At 35.4% G+C, this 15,552-nt stretch overlaps 1 protein-coding gene across 5 annotated transcripts in view; it reads right to left on the reverse strand.

Moving 5' to 3' along the window:
• Positions 1 to 377: 377 nt before the first annotated feature.
• The window catches only part of LOC143250779 (breast cancer anti-estrogen resistance protein 1-like), a 75,365-nt gene continuing 60,190 nt past the window's right edge, over positions 378 to 15,552 (reverse strand). For all 5 annotated transcript variants that reach the window (XM_076501756.1, XM_076501757.1, XM_076501755.1 and 2 more), the window contains 2 exons: positions 8,778 to 8,925; positions 378 to 5,822 (listed from right to left, as the gene is read on the reverse strand). In XM_076501756.1, the coding sequence (XP_076357871.1) occupies positions 3,847 to 5,822; positions 8,778 to 8,925 (2,124 nt within the window). In that variant the 3' untranslated portion in view covers positions 378 to 3,846. The remainder of the gene's footprint in view (positions 5,823 to 8,777; positions 8,926 to 15,552) is intronic.

Genomic DNA, 15,552 nt, shown 5'->3' on the forward strand with positions numbered 1-15,552 from the left:
AATTCACATACCATACTTTTCAAATTATTGCTTTAAACGTTTTTGTATGAAACAACAATATTCGGAATTATACAAGTGCCATTGTTCTAGGTTTAGATACCTTACATACAAGTGTCATTGTTCTAGGTTTAGATACCTTACATACAAGTGTCATTGTTCTAGGTTTAGATACCTTACATACAAGTGTCATTGTTCTAGGTTTAGATACCTTACATACAAGTGCCATTGTTCTAGGTTTAGATACCTTACATACAAGTGTCATTGTTCTAGGTTTAGATACCTTACATACAAGTGTCATTGTTCTAGGTTTCGATGTATAATTACATAAACAATTCCGTATTTCTGGTGTTACATTTCAGTGGCAGTCTCAGAATCTGTCATTAGAAAGGTGCTTTATTTAAACCAAATAAGATAATTTACAGGAGAAATATTCTTAGCAAGAACATCCAGAAAACAAATTTACAATAACTACTGCTGAAAAAAAACAAAAAAAAGGTTAAAGAACTACACTTGTTCTACTTTTTACTTATAGCTCCCTCTAGTAACAAAATGCTTCCTTTCATACTACTGATAAGAGTTTGGAAAAAAAAATGTGTAATAACAAGAAGAAAATTTTGAAACGATGCAGCAAACGTGATTGGTATTTCACAAATGTGGAACTAAAAAGAACCGCTTTCGTCAGTCAAAAAAGTACACTACTTCAAAAACTGAAACGCTACAAGAGGCACCGATACAATTTCTGAACAAAAACAAGATTTGCAGAAGTTCTGTAGTACCTGTGATTATATAACCATATGCTTATATATACATATATAATCCAACGTATTTAATATACTGTTTAACGGTTTGGAAACACGTTTTCTGATCACCTGTACGGTTATGGAACATTGCGAGGAAGACTGAAAATTCAGGCTTATTTAAAAGTTTGTCCTGACATAATATGTTTACCCAAGATATTCGATGCATCTATAAATGTGCATTGCTAGTTTAAATTGGAACAAACATACAAACCAACTTCATATTTTCAGAATAAATAGGATATACAAAGAGTTAAACTTTAGGCAACTTCATTACACGTTCTTCTAGTTGTATAATGAAGATATAACGACCTTGGTTAGAAATAAATATTTACTTCTATTTATTTCATGTTTTATTTCTCTTATTAGATACTATTATATTGCCAGGCTGCATCAGCGAAACTTTAGAAATAACCAAAATTTACTGCGAAAAATCAAATATATATATACACATTTATATATATTAAATACATTTTAAGCCACTAGATACCACCAAAACAATAAAAAATATATCGTACTTGCTTATTTGTTTTAGCTTAAAGTCACAGAATAGACTATTCGTATTGTGTTTACTGCGTGGAATTGAATTTCCAAGTTTTAACTTTGTAAGTTACCAATTAAAATTGACCCACTGGTGGACTCGTATTTACTTTTGATGCATGTGATGTTCAATATTAATTACGAAACCAGCAAATCCTTTTGTAAAGAAATCACTTAGTGTACGTTCAAAATATTTTCAAATGAAGAATGGTTTCGTTGTTAATGGTGCTTGGACAGTTACCACTGGTTCGCACCATACGTTTGATAACTTAAAACTGCAACTGTGGGATAAATCTTGTTCAAAGGGGAGAATATTTGTAACAGCTCAGGAAATAATCCAATAACACTCACACCAGTCTATATTCACAGATGTATCACCAAGTTTCAGTAACAAGTATTAAACATAGGATTAACTTCAAAGCGACTCCTTAATGAACATCGTATAACATGCACATAAAAACACACATTAATCACATATTATATTTGAAGAATTAATGATTTATGAAACAGACTGGCATACAAGGGAATGATTTCGACTTCCCGAACCAGTAGACCAGTACTAGAGTTTAGACCAATATGCATTACAGATCGTTGGTCAAGAATCTGTAGCTTCTCAACTGGGTGAACGGTTCACCCAAGGGTCAATGAATTAGGGTGAATGAGTATTATCATTTATATCCGGGTCCTTTCTAAATGTTTGTTTCAAAACAAATTTAACGTATTATTTTTATAATAAAACGTTCTGTATTGCCTTCGTTCCTAAAATGAACCTTCGACATCTGGTTGTGTTTATTATCAAACATCGTTCTGTGACAAAGTTTATTTCAAAAACAGTAAGTAAAGTAGGGCTGTCGAATAGTTAACGATAGGAAAACATCTGGTTCTCCACACATATCTTCTACTTAGATTTAACCTTCCTGTCTTCATATATTTTTAAATATTCGTTTTATTGTGTTGTTTTTTTGAATATTTTAAAATCTCGTATTTGACGCTTAACTAACATTAGAAAACACACAATACAAAACATGCTTAACTTCAGACTTTCATTTCTGTTTGCCGTCTAAAGATTTTTGGCTTAAATGTATTGATAATTATATCTGCTATCTTACTTTTTGTTTTGTTTTTTAACTGGGGTGAGTGAGCTATCCCGAAAAACTTATAGGAGCGGATAATATTGCAAAAGGTTGAGAAGGACTGACAATCCGTAACTTATGATACAGGTCTACAAGGGCTCAAAATTATTTCGTAGCATATGTAGGTCAGTGAAATATTTTTAATGTAAATAATTACTTAAACAGTTTAGTACTGGCCTACCGTTATGGTGATTCGAGTTCGACCTTGTGTAGGACTATTTCACAAATCATTTATCATTAAAAATAAAGTGTGTATACATAGTTTTTCTGAATCATTGACAGACTACAATATTTATTTATATTCTGCACAAACATGTATATGTTATCTCATCACTTTTAAGAGTATCAGTAAATTGGTTTCTATGAACCTCACTCTCAAATAACGAAAAGAATTTAAGTATTTTTATGAAATTTATCATATCTGACTTTATTAAAAAAACACTATTCAATATTGCTTCTAGGTGGCTAGAAATTATACACTAATATTTTTTCCCCCAAAAAAACAGAAATGTTCGTTTATGAAATCTATGGGAAAAGAAAAAACCAGGAAACGCTATACATTTAACACACATAATCAGTCTTGTGAATGAAAAAAACAATTATTATTACTGAAAAACACCAGATTTGTATTCTGTAATAAGAATCAACATGTTCGTGTGTACTTTACATTACTACTGTTACTACAGCAAAATAAAAATAAAACATTGCCGAGCAGTTTAAAATAAACACAAAACATGAAAAAAGTTTTACAGTTTACACACAAGAAACAGTATGTGAGTATAAAAAAACAACCTTTTGATAAAAAAGGTACTTCACCTTTTAGCTCAAGTATGTAACATTTTTTGCATTTACATAATACAAAACCAGAAAGACAAGGACTACTCCTTGTTAAAGCTACTTGAGATAAGCATTACAAAAGAAAACAGAAACAAATTATAGCTCGAGTCTCATAAGAACCTTCTTCCACTTACTGAATTTCAAACAGTAACTTCTTCAGAAATATACAATTCAAAACGCGAAACATGAACTTTCTATCTTTGCGTGTTGTCGATTTCAGATCGCATAACACACGAATAATGAGGGTTACCTAAAATCACGATCCGATTTTAAAGAACCGTTACACATAAACAGAGACGTCTTTCCGTTGTCTAGAGCTTTGTTTCGGGTTTTAACCACGCTATAGTACCATGTGTTAACTGTGTGACGTACATTGCAAAAACACAACAACAACAAAAAACCCCAAAATAAACAGGAAGATGAGCAGATAAAGGCTAACATACTAAATATAAAAGCCCAATATTCCCTGAAATTCTATTTACTAATTCACTTAGTGTCCTAATATATTAGGTTTGTATAAGTGTGACAAGCTGATAGATTTAGAATGTTGAGGCTGCCTGTGTGATGGTCACCTGGAGAGCCTTGGCCACGTGGGATACGTCAACTACACTGTCTATCATCTCCTGGACTGCCACCACCGAGGGGTACTGGAGGGCAGCCCTTTTCGTACTGGCCACCAGAGTTTTTAAAGACTCACACAGGGCATCAGAACTCTGCATTACACGAGTTTTTAGCTCAGAACTGCTAGCATTCCGATGTAAAGTGTCTCCAATGTAAATCATCTTGTGAGCCCCGATCACCACGAACTTACTATGACCTATGAAAATCTTAGGCGGCTGGTTATTCTTCACGGTTGTCAAAAAAGCGTCGATAGCATTTGTCAAGTGAAGCATATGTATCTCCACCTGCGCTGAATAAAAGTGAACGAGCTGACGATCATTAGGGCTCAATTGGTGAAAACTATCACCTGATGAATTTTCTATAGGAATGGACTTGCAATCTTCCTTAACTTGAACTGGAACTTCTGACTGTTTCACTAAATTTTCGAAGGACTGCCTAAGTTCAGAAGGCAAAGCTGCTTTGATCTCTTCATTTTCTCTCTCCACTGTTGCTTTTGATTCTAAACTCACATAATCATAATCGTTCATCCATTCCTTTCCTTCAGGCCGAAACTCGTCGTCTACCTTGGTTATATGTACAGGAGGTGAAGGAAGCGGTCGTTCCTGAACATGATAACCTTTGGCCAATGTACTAACCAGCTGACTGCCCGCCTTGGAGTTGAAGGTGAATTTATTATCTATGAGCAACGTTGAACGTTTGAAGATTAGGGATGAATTTCCCTGAATAAATGATGCCACCAGACGCACGTCTTCAGTAAGTCCACGAGCACAAGCTACTAACTGATCTAGCTCATCTGGTGTTCCAGGCTCTTCTGAAGAGATGAGACCCGTGATTAGCCAACCTTTGTCATCCAGCGACTGTGTGGTAGCTTCTACGATTGTGTTAGAATCCACTAACGGTTTAATCAATTTGAAAAGCTTATAACTTAATGTCTTGTCGGTTGCATGTACCGAATTTGCTAACGCACCATAAGTGAAGTCCAGAAATTCACTCATTGTATTACGGAGTTTCTGACATGTGATCTGAATATCATAAACTTTAGCCTCTAAATTTTCTCGCTTCCGCCATGTGGCGCTAATAAAACTGAAGAGTTTATTGATACATGCTTGCACTTCTTGATGACGATTCATTAACATCTCCATGGCGGCGTCCAACGCCAGAGGGAGTTCCTTGCCCTCTAGCGGTGGCAAAACATCCCCTGTACTTATAGCTGATAACCTTCGCACTGTGCTCACTTCATCGCAAGGTGTCTTGGGGGTGCATGGGCTGATGTCTCGGGTAACCTGTGGAGGGACATCGTAGGGGCCTTCTACGTGTAATTTTTGTGCGGTTCTCGGCGTAGGAAGCAGATCATATGATTGGGGACCTTGGGTACTTGGAGTTGTATCGTTCAGGTCTGTTTGCTTGCGTGAAGGAAGTGTCGTGCCGACGTTACTACTTGTGTATACCCGACGAGGATCACTTTGGGGAATATCATACACGTCGTTAAACTGGGGTTCCATACTGGATCTGTTTGATCCACACAAACTGGATAAGGACAGTGATGCGTTTAGACTTGAATGGCCACTGGTGGAAGATAACAGTGAGGAAGAACTGGTCGAAAGCAATGATACTCCACTGGAGCGACCTGAAAGAGGCACATCATATGCATCTAACGTAGTAGCCTTGCTTATCTGAGATATTTTTCGCTCACGACAGCTCTCAGCTGTTGGTACGTCGTAATCGTGAATCTTTCCCAACGATGGGGTGTGATACGTGTTTGATTCCGGATAACTAAGCCTAGGTTCGTCATAAACATCAGAGTCCACACTGACAGGAGCGTTAGATCGTGGTTCGTCATATGTTGACTGAATTACAACAGCACGGGGACTCGGTGGGGTGTCGTAACTTCCAGCTAGATATCGGAAAATATTGAAAATATTAAATTATGGTGAATATAAAAGCAAATAATTCTATTATATTCAACATTCAAAAGCATATTTTCAAATGACTGTATTGTTGTAAGATATATTTTTAATTATTGAAGTTCACTTGTTTGCTACATACAAGAAATGGGGGTGCGTTATTTATAAGTACGAATAAGTAGTTAATGAAATTATTGAAACCAGTGAAATATTTAGTGTAAGTTTTCAGTGGTTTCTGTGATTTGTTGCGTATATTCAGTTACTCGATCTATTAGTCGTATAATTTTAAAAGTTTATTTTTCAAGTTAGTCTTACTACCATTAGGAAGGAGTGAGTTTCTGTTGAAACGTTATTTGTGAATTTATACTTATGTTCAAGTGAATGTAGCCTGAAGAAACGTAATACCTAAACAGAAAAATAAACGAATTCATTAGTTGTTTGTTTGTTTGTTTTGGAATTTCGCACAAAGCTACTGGAGGGCTATCTGTGCTAGCCGTCCCTAATTTAGCAGTGTAAGACTAGAGGGAAGGCAGCTAGTCATCACCACCCACCGCCAACTCTTGGGCTACTCTTTTACCAACGAATAGTGGGATTGACCGTCACATTATAACGCCCCCACGGCTGGGAGGGCGAGCATGTTTGACGCGAGTCGGGCGCGAACCCTCGACCCTCAGATTACGAAGCGCACGCCTTAACGCGCTAGGCCATGCCGACCACGTGGGATGGACCTGGCATTATTTTTACCAAATAATCCAAAAGGACCCAACCTAAGAAAGAGCATGTTGCAGCACTTGTGTCAGAAGTGGGATCATTTTAGTGAAAATAAAATAGAAATATCATTAAACTTGAAACTTTAAATATTGGTAATAGTAACATTAGGCTATTGAAGATAACCACAGAGAATAAAGCAAGGTAGGAAACTTGTCAGAGATGATAAAACAATGGTGAAGAAAACAAAGAGAAACCAAAATTTTAAAAAGGAGTTTAAAAAATACACACTATTTAAATAAAAATAATGATAACATCTGAGATGCAAATACAGAGGGATATCAAAATACACCAAGGATGCAATGAAAAAAAAAATGAAGGTGGGCAAAAAAGAACTCAATGACAGTGTACAATATTGGAAAAAATAACTGATGAGATTAAACCTACCACATATGTTTCTAAATCTACCCAAACATTCCAGCCCTGTCTACGGATTTACAACGCTAAAATCAAGGGTTCGATTCCCCCTCGGTGGGCTCAGCAAACAGTCCAATGTGGCTTTGCAATAAGAAAACACACCTTCCTAGACTACTTGAGGTATGTCGCCAAATTAATACCCAGAATTAAACTTGCCAATTCAGCATGAAAAAACAATGAACTACAATGGACAAATACCTTAGAAAAAATATTAGACTCAGCTTTAAATGATCTTCAAATTTAACGAGCGAAAGAGTGTACAACAAGATGGTCTATCTTGCTGCCCATTTAAAAGGGTCAACTTTAACAACATTATGTAACCTCCCAGGTGAGAGCCATAACAGCTATCAAGAAATGGTAACGGCTTTATCCGACAGGTTTGGAGGGGCACACTGGTAAGAAATATCCGGAGCAAAGTTGCAGAACAAGGTATGGAGGGAAGAAGGGACCGAACTTGAAAGGAATTTGGAAAGGCTTGACCAACTATCTTATCAGGATGCTCCAAGTAAAATGATGGATTCGTTGGCACGTGACCAATTTATAGATGCCATAACAGAGGAATTAGGTTGAGTGATAGTAGGTGTACATTTTTAATATAATTTCTCCTGTTGATGATAGAAAGTAAATAGCAGCTAAGTTACAGCATTGAAAATATAGCTTACAACACTATTTAACACTCGAATTAATGCTTTCAAATAACACTTTTATATTCAACACTCTAATAAATCCAATGAACTGTATTATGCTAAACATTCGAATAAATAAATTCAATGAACTCCCTTATAATCAATACTTAAATTAATAATTTTGTATAATTGTATCACAATCAAAACTTGAATGAATACTTTACCGAGAATGTAAAATAAAAATTACATATATTTCAAATAATACATTTAAGTATGGTTTGACGTTATTTTGCACTATATCACCGTTACTAAAAAAAAAAAAGACAGAAAAACATGTAAGCCTGGATATCATTAGATGCCAATGCTCTGCTTATTACTTATTTTAAATGACTGCACAACACTTTGCAACAATTAAGTATTTACCTTTAGCAATGAAAGAAAATGAAGTTTTACACCTCCTGAATAATTGTTTATACCATCGAACGAAACAACACACAAAAAACAGCCATAGTAATTTAGCTTCCGATTGTCGTTTGGGGGGACCTAACCCGGTTTACAGCTAATCAAAGTATCTTTTCATGATGACCAATCGTAGCTACTGGATAGGATTATGTGATAAAACAAATTACTTTTATCCGTTTGAAGAGTATTCTTAGCATATCTACTTGTCTACCAAACATTACCCTTATTTACAAACACAAAATAACACCAAATAGTTTGATAGGCATTCCTTTAAATCTAAATCAACACATTTCGTTAAACAGTAAAAAGCTGTTTGAAAGCCAAAAACGTGAGGAGATTTAACAAAGAAAGGTTTTTGACTCTAGGCTTTAAATACAGTGTGTAATAACCTAATTAACAGTGGGATTGTACGCCAACGGTTTTAGTTGAACTTCAACTCGCGTTAAACCAATAATTACAATTCGGGGACGCAGGTCCACAAGCTGGTAACCGACATTAACAAACATGGCCATTGTTTACTTTGAACATCTTGAGTAACAATAAAAAACAATACGACTAAAACATTCTTATAAGCAAGTTCGAAATCGTGTCTTCAGACAAAGCGTTAACCCTTCTTTACGTTGACCTTCACGCGCTTTCTTTGTTTTTATATTTTACACATTCAGTACAAACCTTGAGATCCAGGAGGAATATCATAGGGTAATGAATGGTTAAGTGGTGCACGTGCTCGTGTCGTAGGTACATCATATTCTTCGGTTACCCTCGTTCCAACTGGAACGTCGTACAAATACACATCGCCTACTTTCTGAGGCATCACAACCTATAAAGAATAATAATAAATAAAGTAAAATAATCAACTTCATGAAAATACTGATGATAGGTTTGACGCTTAACTGATAGTGGTAACTGTATATAACATTAGAAACATGAACTAACAAAAGGTGTTTTTGACAGAAATTGTTGAAAAATATCAGCTTCTCAAATAACCTGTATCACTATAAAATGATGAAAAATTCCTTCGAAATCATTACAGACACTACCAATGATTTCTGGCAGGAACATTCTGAATTAAAGATACCCAAGACCATCCTTAGAAAAGAGTAATGAGTTACCAAAGTAGACTGACCCGAGTAATGAGTTACCAGAGTAGACTGACCCGAATAATAAGTTACCAGAGTAGACTCACCCAGTAATGAGCTACAAGAGTAGACTGACCCACTGAAAATGCTGCGACCTCAGTTTTTATCCAAGAATTAAAAAATATTTTTAGAATATTGCTCTACCGTACGTTTAGAATGAATTATGGCTTGTTCTTTTTATTATTTGCCATAATTATTGACAAATAACTATTTGCATTAGTATTGTTGTTGTTGCGATATACTGTTATCATTTGGAATAAATCAATTTAAAAAATTGTAAACAAGCCGTGTTTACAAAGATGAAATAAAAGTCATGTATCGTAAGATTAAATACCGTTTCACGTACCTTAACATTGCTAAACATAATCTCGGCAAACTGATTGTTTTAAACAACATATTGAAATTAATGTAGGCTTACCAAAGCGGGAATGATGTGTCTTATTATTACCGTTTATGATGATTTCTCATAAAATTTAACCAGCATAAGAACAAGGATGAGAGAGTGTGAATATGAAAAACCACAGTTTTCAACTGTACAATATACGAGTCCTGGTATAAACAAAAAACACGTACTCGTCGGTTTCTTTTCGGTAACAAAAATGCTTTTCAAGAAATTACCAGCTGCACTCACGTGGACACTATAACATCCATCACTCTAAGCTGTCAACGCAAGTTTTGATTTCCGATCAGGTCACATATCCCTGACGTTTCGGGCGCAGTAACCAGCCTTTAAAAAAAGCTTAAAGAGGTGATTAGGTCGGGTGGTATTTGGGAAACATTAGAAAAATCATTACAGTGCTAACAGCCTCTCTCCCCACCACCATCACTTCCAAAGTCACTGAACGGCACATGCAAATATTATATCAGTGTAAAACACAGCGTTGGCTCACTGAAAGGAAAGGATGATAACACTAAAACGGAGATAGCTTATTTTACTGTTTTGCGCTAAAACAAACAAACAAAAAAGGAGTGAAAGAAACAGATAAATATTCACTACTATGTCTTCAGTGGAACAAAAACAATCTTTAGAACTATTCTACAGGGTGTCCGAAATGAATGTACCAAAAATAAAGTTGAATAACTTTATTGTTATTTGAAATAGCAAGAAAAATTAAATATAGATACAAGCAGTAGGTTTGTAAGTTTTGGTTTTAATAATTAATGGACTTTACATGTCTTCCATCATTCACTATAATTAGTCTTATTCTGCGTTCAAATTCTGAAAAGGCCCGACATAGCTAGGTAGTCAAGACACTCGGCTCGTAAACCCAGGGTTACAGGTTTGAATCCCCTTCACAACAAACATTCGTGCCGTGGGTGCGTTATAATTCTACGGTCAATCCCACAATTCGTTGGTCAAAGGATAGCCCAAAAGTTGGTGGTGAGTGGTGATGAATAGCTGCCTTCCCTCTAGTCTTACACCGTTAAATTAGGGACGGCTAGCCTAGATAGCCCTTTTGTAGCTTTGCGCGAAATTCAAAAACAGACAAATTTTGAGAAAACATTTTTCCAAACAGCAGTAAGGATGAATCAGATATTATCACAAGTACAATGTTTCAGTTTTAGAAGTGTTTAGGTTTGTGATAGCAGACTTTTGTTTTCAAAAAGCACAGAAACGAAAATCTAAAGGGGCTTAAATCGGATGAACGAGCAGGCCATTTCATACGTCTTACTCTACCAATCCAGCGATTTGGTAAAGTTTGGTTTAACAACACTTTAATAATTCGAACAAAGAGGAGTGGTGCTCCATCCTGTTGGAGGATAGCTCTTTGTAACAAGCCAAGAGTTTTATTGGAGTTGTGGAATATAGAACTATTGTATCATGTGTAGATACGAATTTACAGTAATCGTTCGTGAAGGAAACAAGAACAAAACAAAACTTACAAACCTACTGCTTCTATTTGTATTCGTATTTTGTTGTTGTCTCAAATAACAATAAAGTTATTCTACATTTTGGGTATATTCATTTTCGGACACCCTGTAAATCAATACTTCAGCTGAAAAACTGATATTACATAAAATAGGGTTAACATTTTAGTTCAACTTAACAGGATTTAAGAAAGATCGAAATCTGAGTTTGCCAGTATTTCTTCTAGTAAGTTTGATCTTGTTCCCTAGTGATTCAATGGTATAGCTTATAAAGCTAGAAACCGAGTTTCCATACTCGTGGTGGGTACAGCACAGATATCCACAGTGTGGCTTTTTGTTTAAGAGCAAACAAATAAAACAGATCAGGTATTTGAAGTACCTTTTCAAATTTCGTGAAGTGTTTAGTGTTTTTAGAATCTGTTAGTTTCAGGTAGCAAAGGTTTGAGCTTAGAGGATATATTCGTCAATGTGTCAGTTAGGTAGTAAACGTTTCTCTATTTGCTAAGATATATTTTCGATTCCCACGCTGGTCAGAACAAAGACAGCCCATAGTGTATCTCTTCGCTTAGCTACAAACAAACAAGATTCGACTTTGAAGATCTACTTGTCATAGTTCGAGTTTTCAAGAACTGTTAATTGAGAATTTCGTTTTAATAAATATCTATCAAATTGTTTTGTAGATTGTTTTATTGAACGGAGATAAAAGTTACATAAATGAAGTGCAGATATAAAACTTTTATTCTGCTTAGGTTCATTATATTTATCAATGGTTGAAATACAACCCACTTCTGCTCGTGGGCTTGAGTTTTCAAGTATGAATATGTTCAATGTTAAAAATATTTCGCTGGTACTAATGATTTTCACAGGAGTTGCTAATTTTTAATAACGATAAAGTCTGTGTTTTGTAGGACAACCAACCAGTCAAATTGTTAATAATTAACAATGCCAATTACACTTCTTGAAGACTGAATAGAAACGATAAATTATTAATTAAAACATTTGAACGCGAAACACATTTTACAATAACAATCTGGTCACAAGAAATAATTCATTTTATTTGGCCATTGGATCTGAAATGAATGCATACCCTAAACTTGGACCACGAAATACATTCTTATACACAAGTTGTTAAAACTTCAAATGACAACAGTTTCAACGTTAGTCGTTCAGGTTATAAATGAAATACGAAAGAATGTAGCCATTTTTATAATAATATTACTCCATATATTGTAATGAATGACCTTCTAGCACGTCGTTCTTAAATGTTGTTTTTTGAAACAGTTGATCAATGATACTCATAACCAAATTCTATGAACAATGAATGGATGCTTGAGAGAAAAATACGTCCGTTAAAAGAAGAAACTGTGGCTTCCAAACAATAGTAAAAGACTGAAAAAAAGACGGTTAGAAAACTCTGTAATGTACACTAGATATTAAGCTGTGTCTAAATATTTATTTACTTTAACAGTATTCTGAATTTATTGTCTCTGACTGACCACTTTAAAGACCTTATAAGAACGTACTCACGACAGGTGATAAACCAGTCTGAAAACCACTTGTCCAGGATACAAGAGTAAACCACGGCTTCAGTGTTGCTTAAAATACGTATTTTAAACAATGGATGGCTAGAGCTGTGGGAAGTAGTTTTACAGGTTGTGTTACATTCTTTTCTGAACTTAAGGTATAATAACCCCACAGGAACAACTACCTAAACCAATTTTTCTGTTAGTTCTCTTCGTACAGTGCAAGTAACTGGAGAGGGTGTAATAGTGTGGGGCACACTCTTGTGGCAGAGGTGAGGTGCTTAAATTCTTAAAGAAGAACAGCCGGCATCCAAACCTTACCCGAACGTTGTTAGTGCTCAGATGAGGGTTATCTCAAGATAACAATCAATGCAACAATCTGATTCATCTATATTAGCTTCAATTAATTTTAGCAGCATGGTAGCGGATTTAATCAACTTTTTTCATCTTACAATTACCACATCTCAATTGTTTAACATGTTTGGAATGAGCTAGAGAGTTGAATTACTGTAAACATTTACCTACATCTATGAAACAACCACAAATCTTACTCGTCGATGAACAGGCTACAATAAGTTTATGTAGGTCCTAAAGTTTCCAATTTGTAAATAAAGAGGAAATATTTTACAATGTGTAGATCAGTAACTAATGCAATTAACAGTTATACAAGAGTAACTATTAAAGGTTACCTCCACAAGAGTAACAGTTACGATCCACATAATATCCAATACTGACACTAGCCACATGAAAGCAACTACTAAAGATTATCCACTTAACACTACCCACGTAAGGTTATTAACAAAAGTCACCGCCTACGTAAGGATACCCACTGATGATGATGCATAAGGAGAACTAGTAAAAATAATAATTGCATAATGGTAGACACCGACAAAAACGCCGAAATAAAGATCACCATTGTTGAACTTAATGAATGAAAACAACCAATACCTGGACAATAAATTAAGATATTGCAAAGAGACAATTGGTAGTGCAAATACAAATAGGTTACAGACAACTAAATACAATCTACTTTAACTTATTCACCCATAACTGCACTAAAAACAAGAAACAGAAATATTTAAACCTAACACAAAACAGATGAACTGATCTACTACAACCCATGTCATATCGTCTCCTGTCCATAAGCTACATAACTATCCTTATGAAGAATAACGTTTTTGCGGATAAAGGTCATTAAATCTAACAGAAAAGCCGGTAAAGTAGCCTCACTGGTTATCATAAGCTGTGACCTAAATGCTTCCTTTAACTTAAAACTGATACTTTTTTGTTTGTTTTTTATTGAACTGTATGAAAACTAAAGTTCGATGAAAGTTTTAAAATGGTCGATAGGATATGTGGGTCATGCAGTTTAACTTATGTGTATATGGAAATATCGAGTCCTCAGACAAACTAACTCCACACAAACAAAATGTCGGCTGAGTTAAGAAGGAATGTTAAAGGATAAATCTACTTTCACGAAGTAGAACTGTAAATATGCAGGGGTGGAATTATTGAGTGAGCTAAACAATTAAAAATGGAAATAAACTTATGTTGTTGTTAAGCGCAAAACTGCAACATCGGTTGTGCTGTGCGTACTGCAAGGACAGTTAATATCACAAAGTCCCAAACGTACAGTTGAGGAGGGGGGGGGAGCTCGAATAAAAAAAAGTAAAGTTTAAACGTACAAGTACAGTTTTTAAAAGCTTGAAGGTAACTTCAGGTTATAAATTGCTGCTGTATTTTAGTTCATTCTTTTACACTTAGTTTCTTCTAAAGTTTAAACAAGTGTTTAATTTCACAAGATTACAACGCTTTATATCAATTTCCACGTTCTTCTTTCTACCACGAAATCAAATTTATAATTTTTATAAGCATATTATAGTTTGGTAAAAACGTTGCCATGTGTATTCGCAACAGTTGGGGAAAAATGATAAAAACTTTCCTGAGCTTACGGATTTGTGTCTAAATGTTCTAGTTTGGTTATAAGTTCAGGGAATGCTAGCAACATTAACCTTTCCGAGACACGTGGCTTATATACCATTCATGGCAAAGAAAAAGCATACACAAGTAAGTCATCCATCAACACCACACAGAAAAATATCTCGTTAACTGCACAGTAGATTATTGGTTTTTATCGAAATGATGCCAAGTAAAATAGAACAGTCTGTTTCATAAATCAGAACAAAAGGATAACGATGTAGTTAAAACAAAACAAAAAGTAAGCACTTCATTCAAAAACAAAAACACAGGCTGGTTAAAAGAACAAACACCAACACAGCTACAGTATGTTCCATTTACCGTTTCTCTGCGAAGCATTCTTCACAGATGAACCGTTCGTGTTTCGAACAACGTTTCGTTTGTTTAAGGGAATGTTAAATGACAGTGGTTATTGAGGGGCCAAAAAGTCACAAAAAACAATTATAAACGGCCCGGCATGGCTAAGCGTGTTAAGGCGTGCGACTCGTAATCTGAGGATCGCGGTTCGCATCCCGGTTGCGCCAAACATGCTCGCCCTTTCAGCCGTGGGGGCGTTATAAGTTGACGGTCAATCCCACTATTCGTTGGTAAAAGAGTAGCCCAAGAGGTGGCGGTGGGTGGTGATGACTAGCTGCCTTCCCTCTAGTCTTACACTGCTAAATTAGGGACGGCTAGCACAGATAGCCCTCGTGTAGCTTTGTGCGAAATTAAAAAAAACCACAAAAAACAAAAAAATTATGATTATAATGAGCTCTTAATAGGAAACCATATTTCAGTTTAATCGCATTTTATAAGAACACTGTTCCTGTTCGACTCTGTCCTTGTAACTTCTTCCATTTTTATGGAAGAGTAAGAACCATAAATAGGCACCACTAACCAACATTCCAATTTCAACTGTAACAAGCTTCTGCGAATGAAAGCTAGTTCATTCTTATATCA

The sequence above is a fragment of the Tachypleus tridentatus genome, chromosome 5, assembly GCF_004210375.1.
Source record: "Tachypleus tridentatus isolate NWPU-2018 chromosome 5, ASM421037v1, whole genome shotgun sequence".
Classification (NCBI taxonomy): Eukaryota; Metazoa; Arthropoda; class Merostomata; order Xiphosura; family Limulidae; genus Tachypleus; species Tachypleus tridentatus.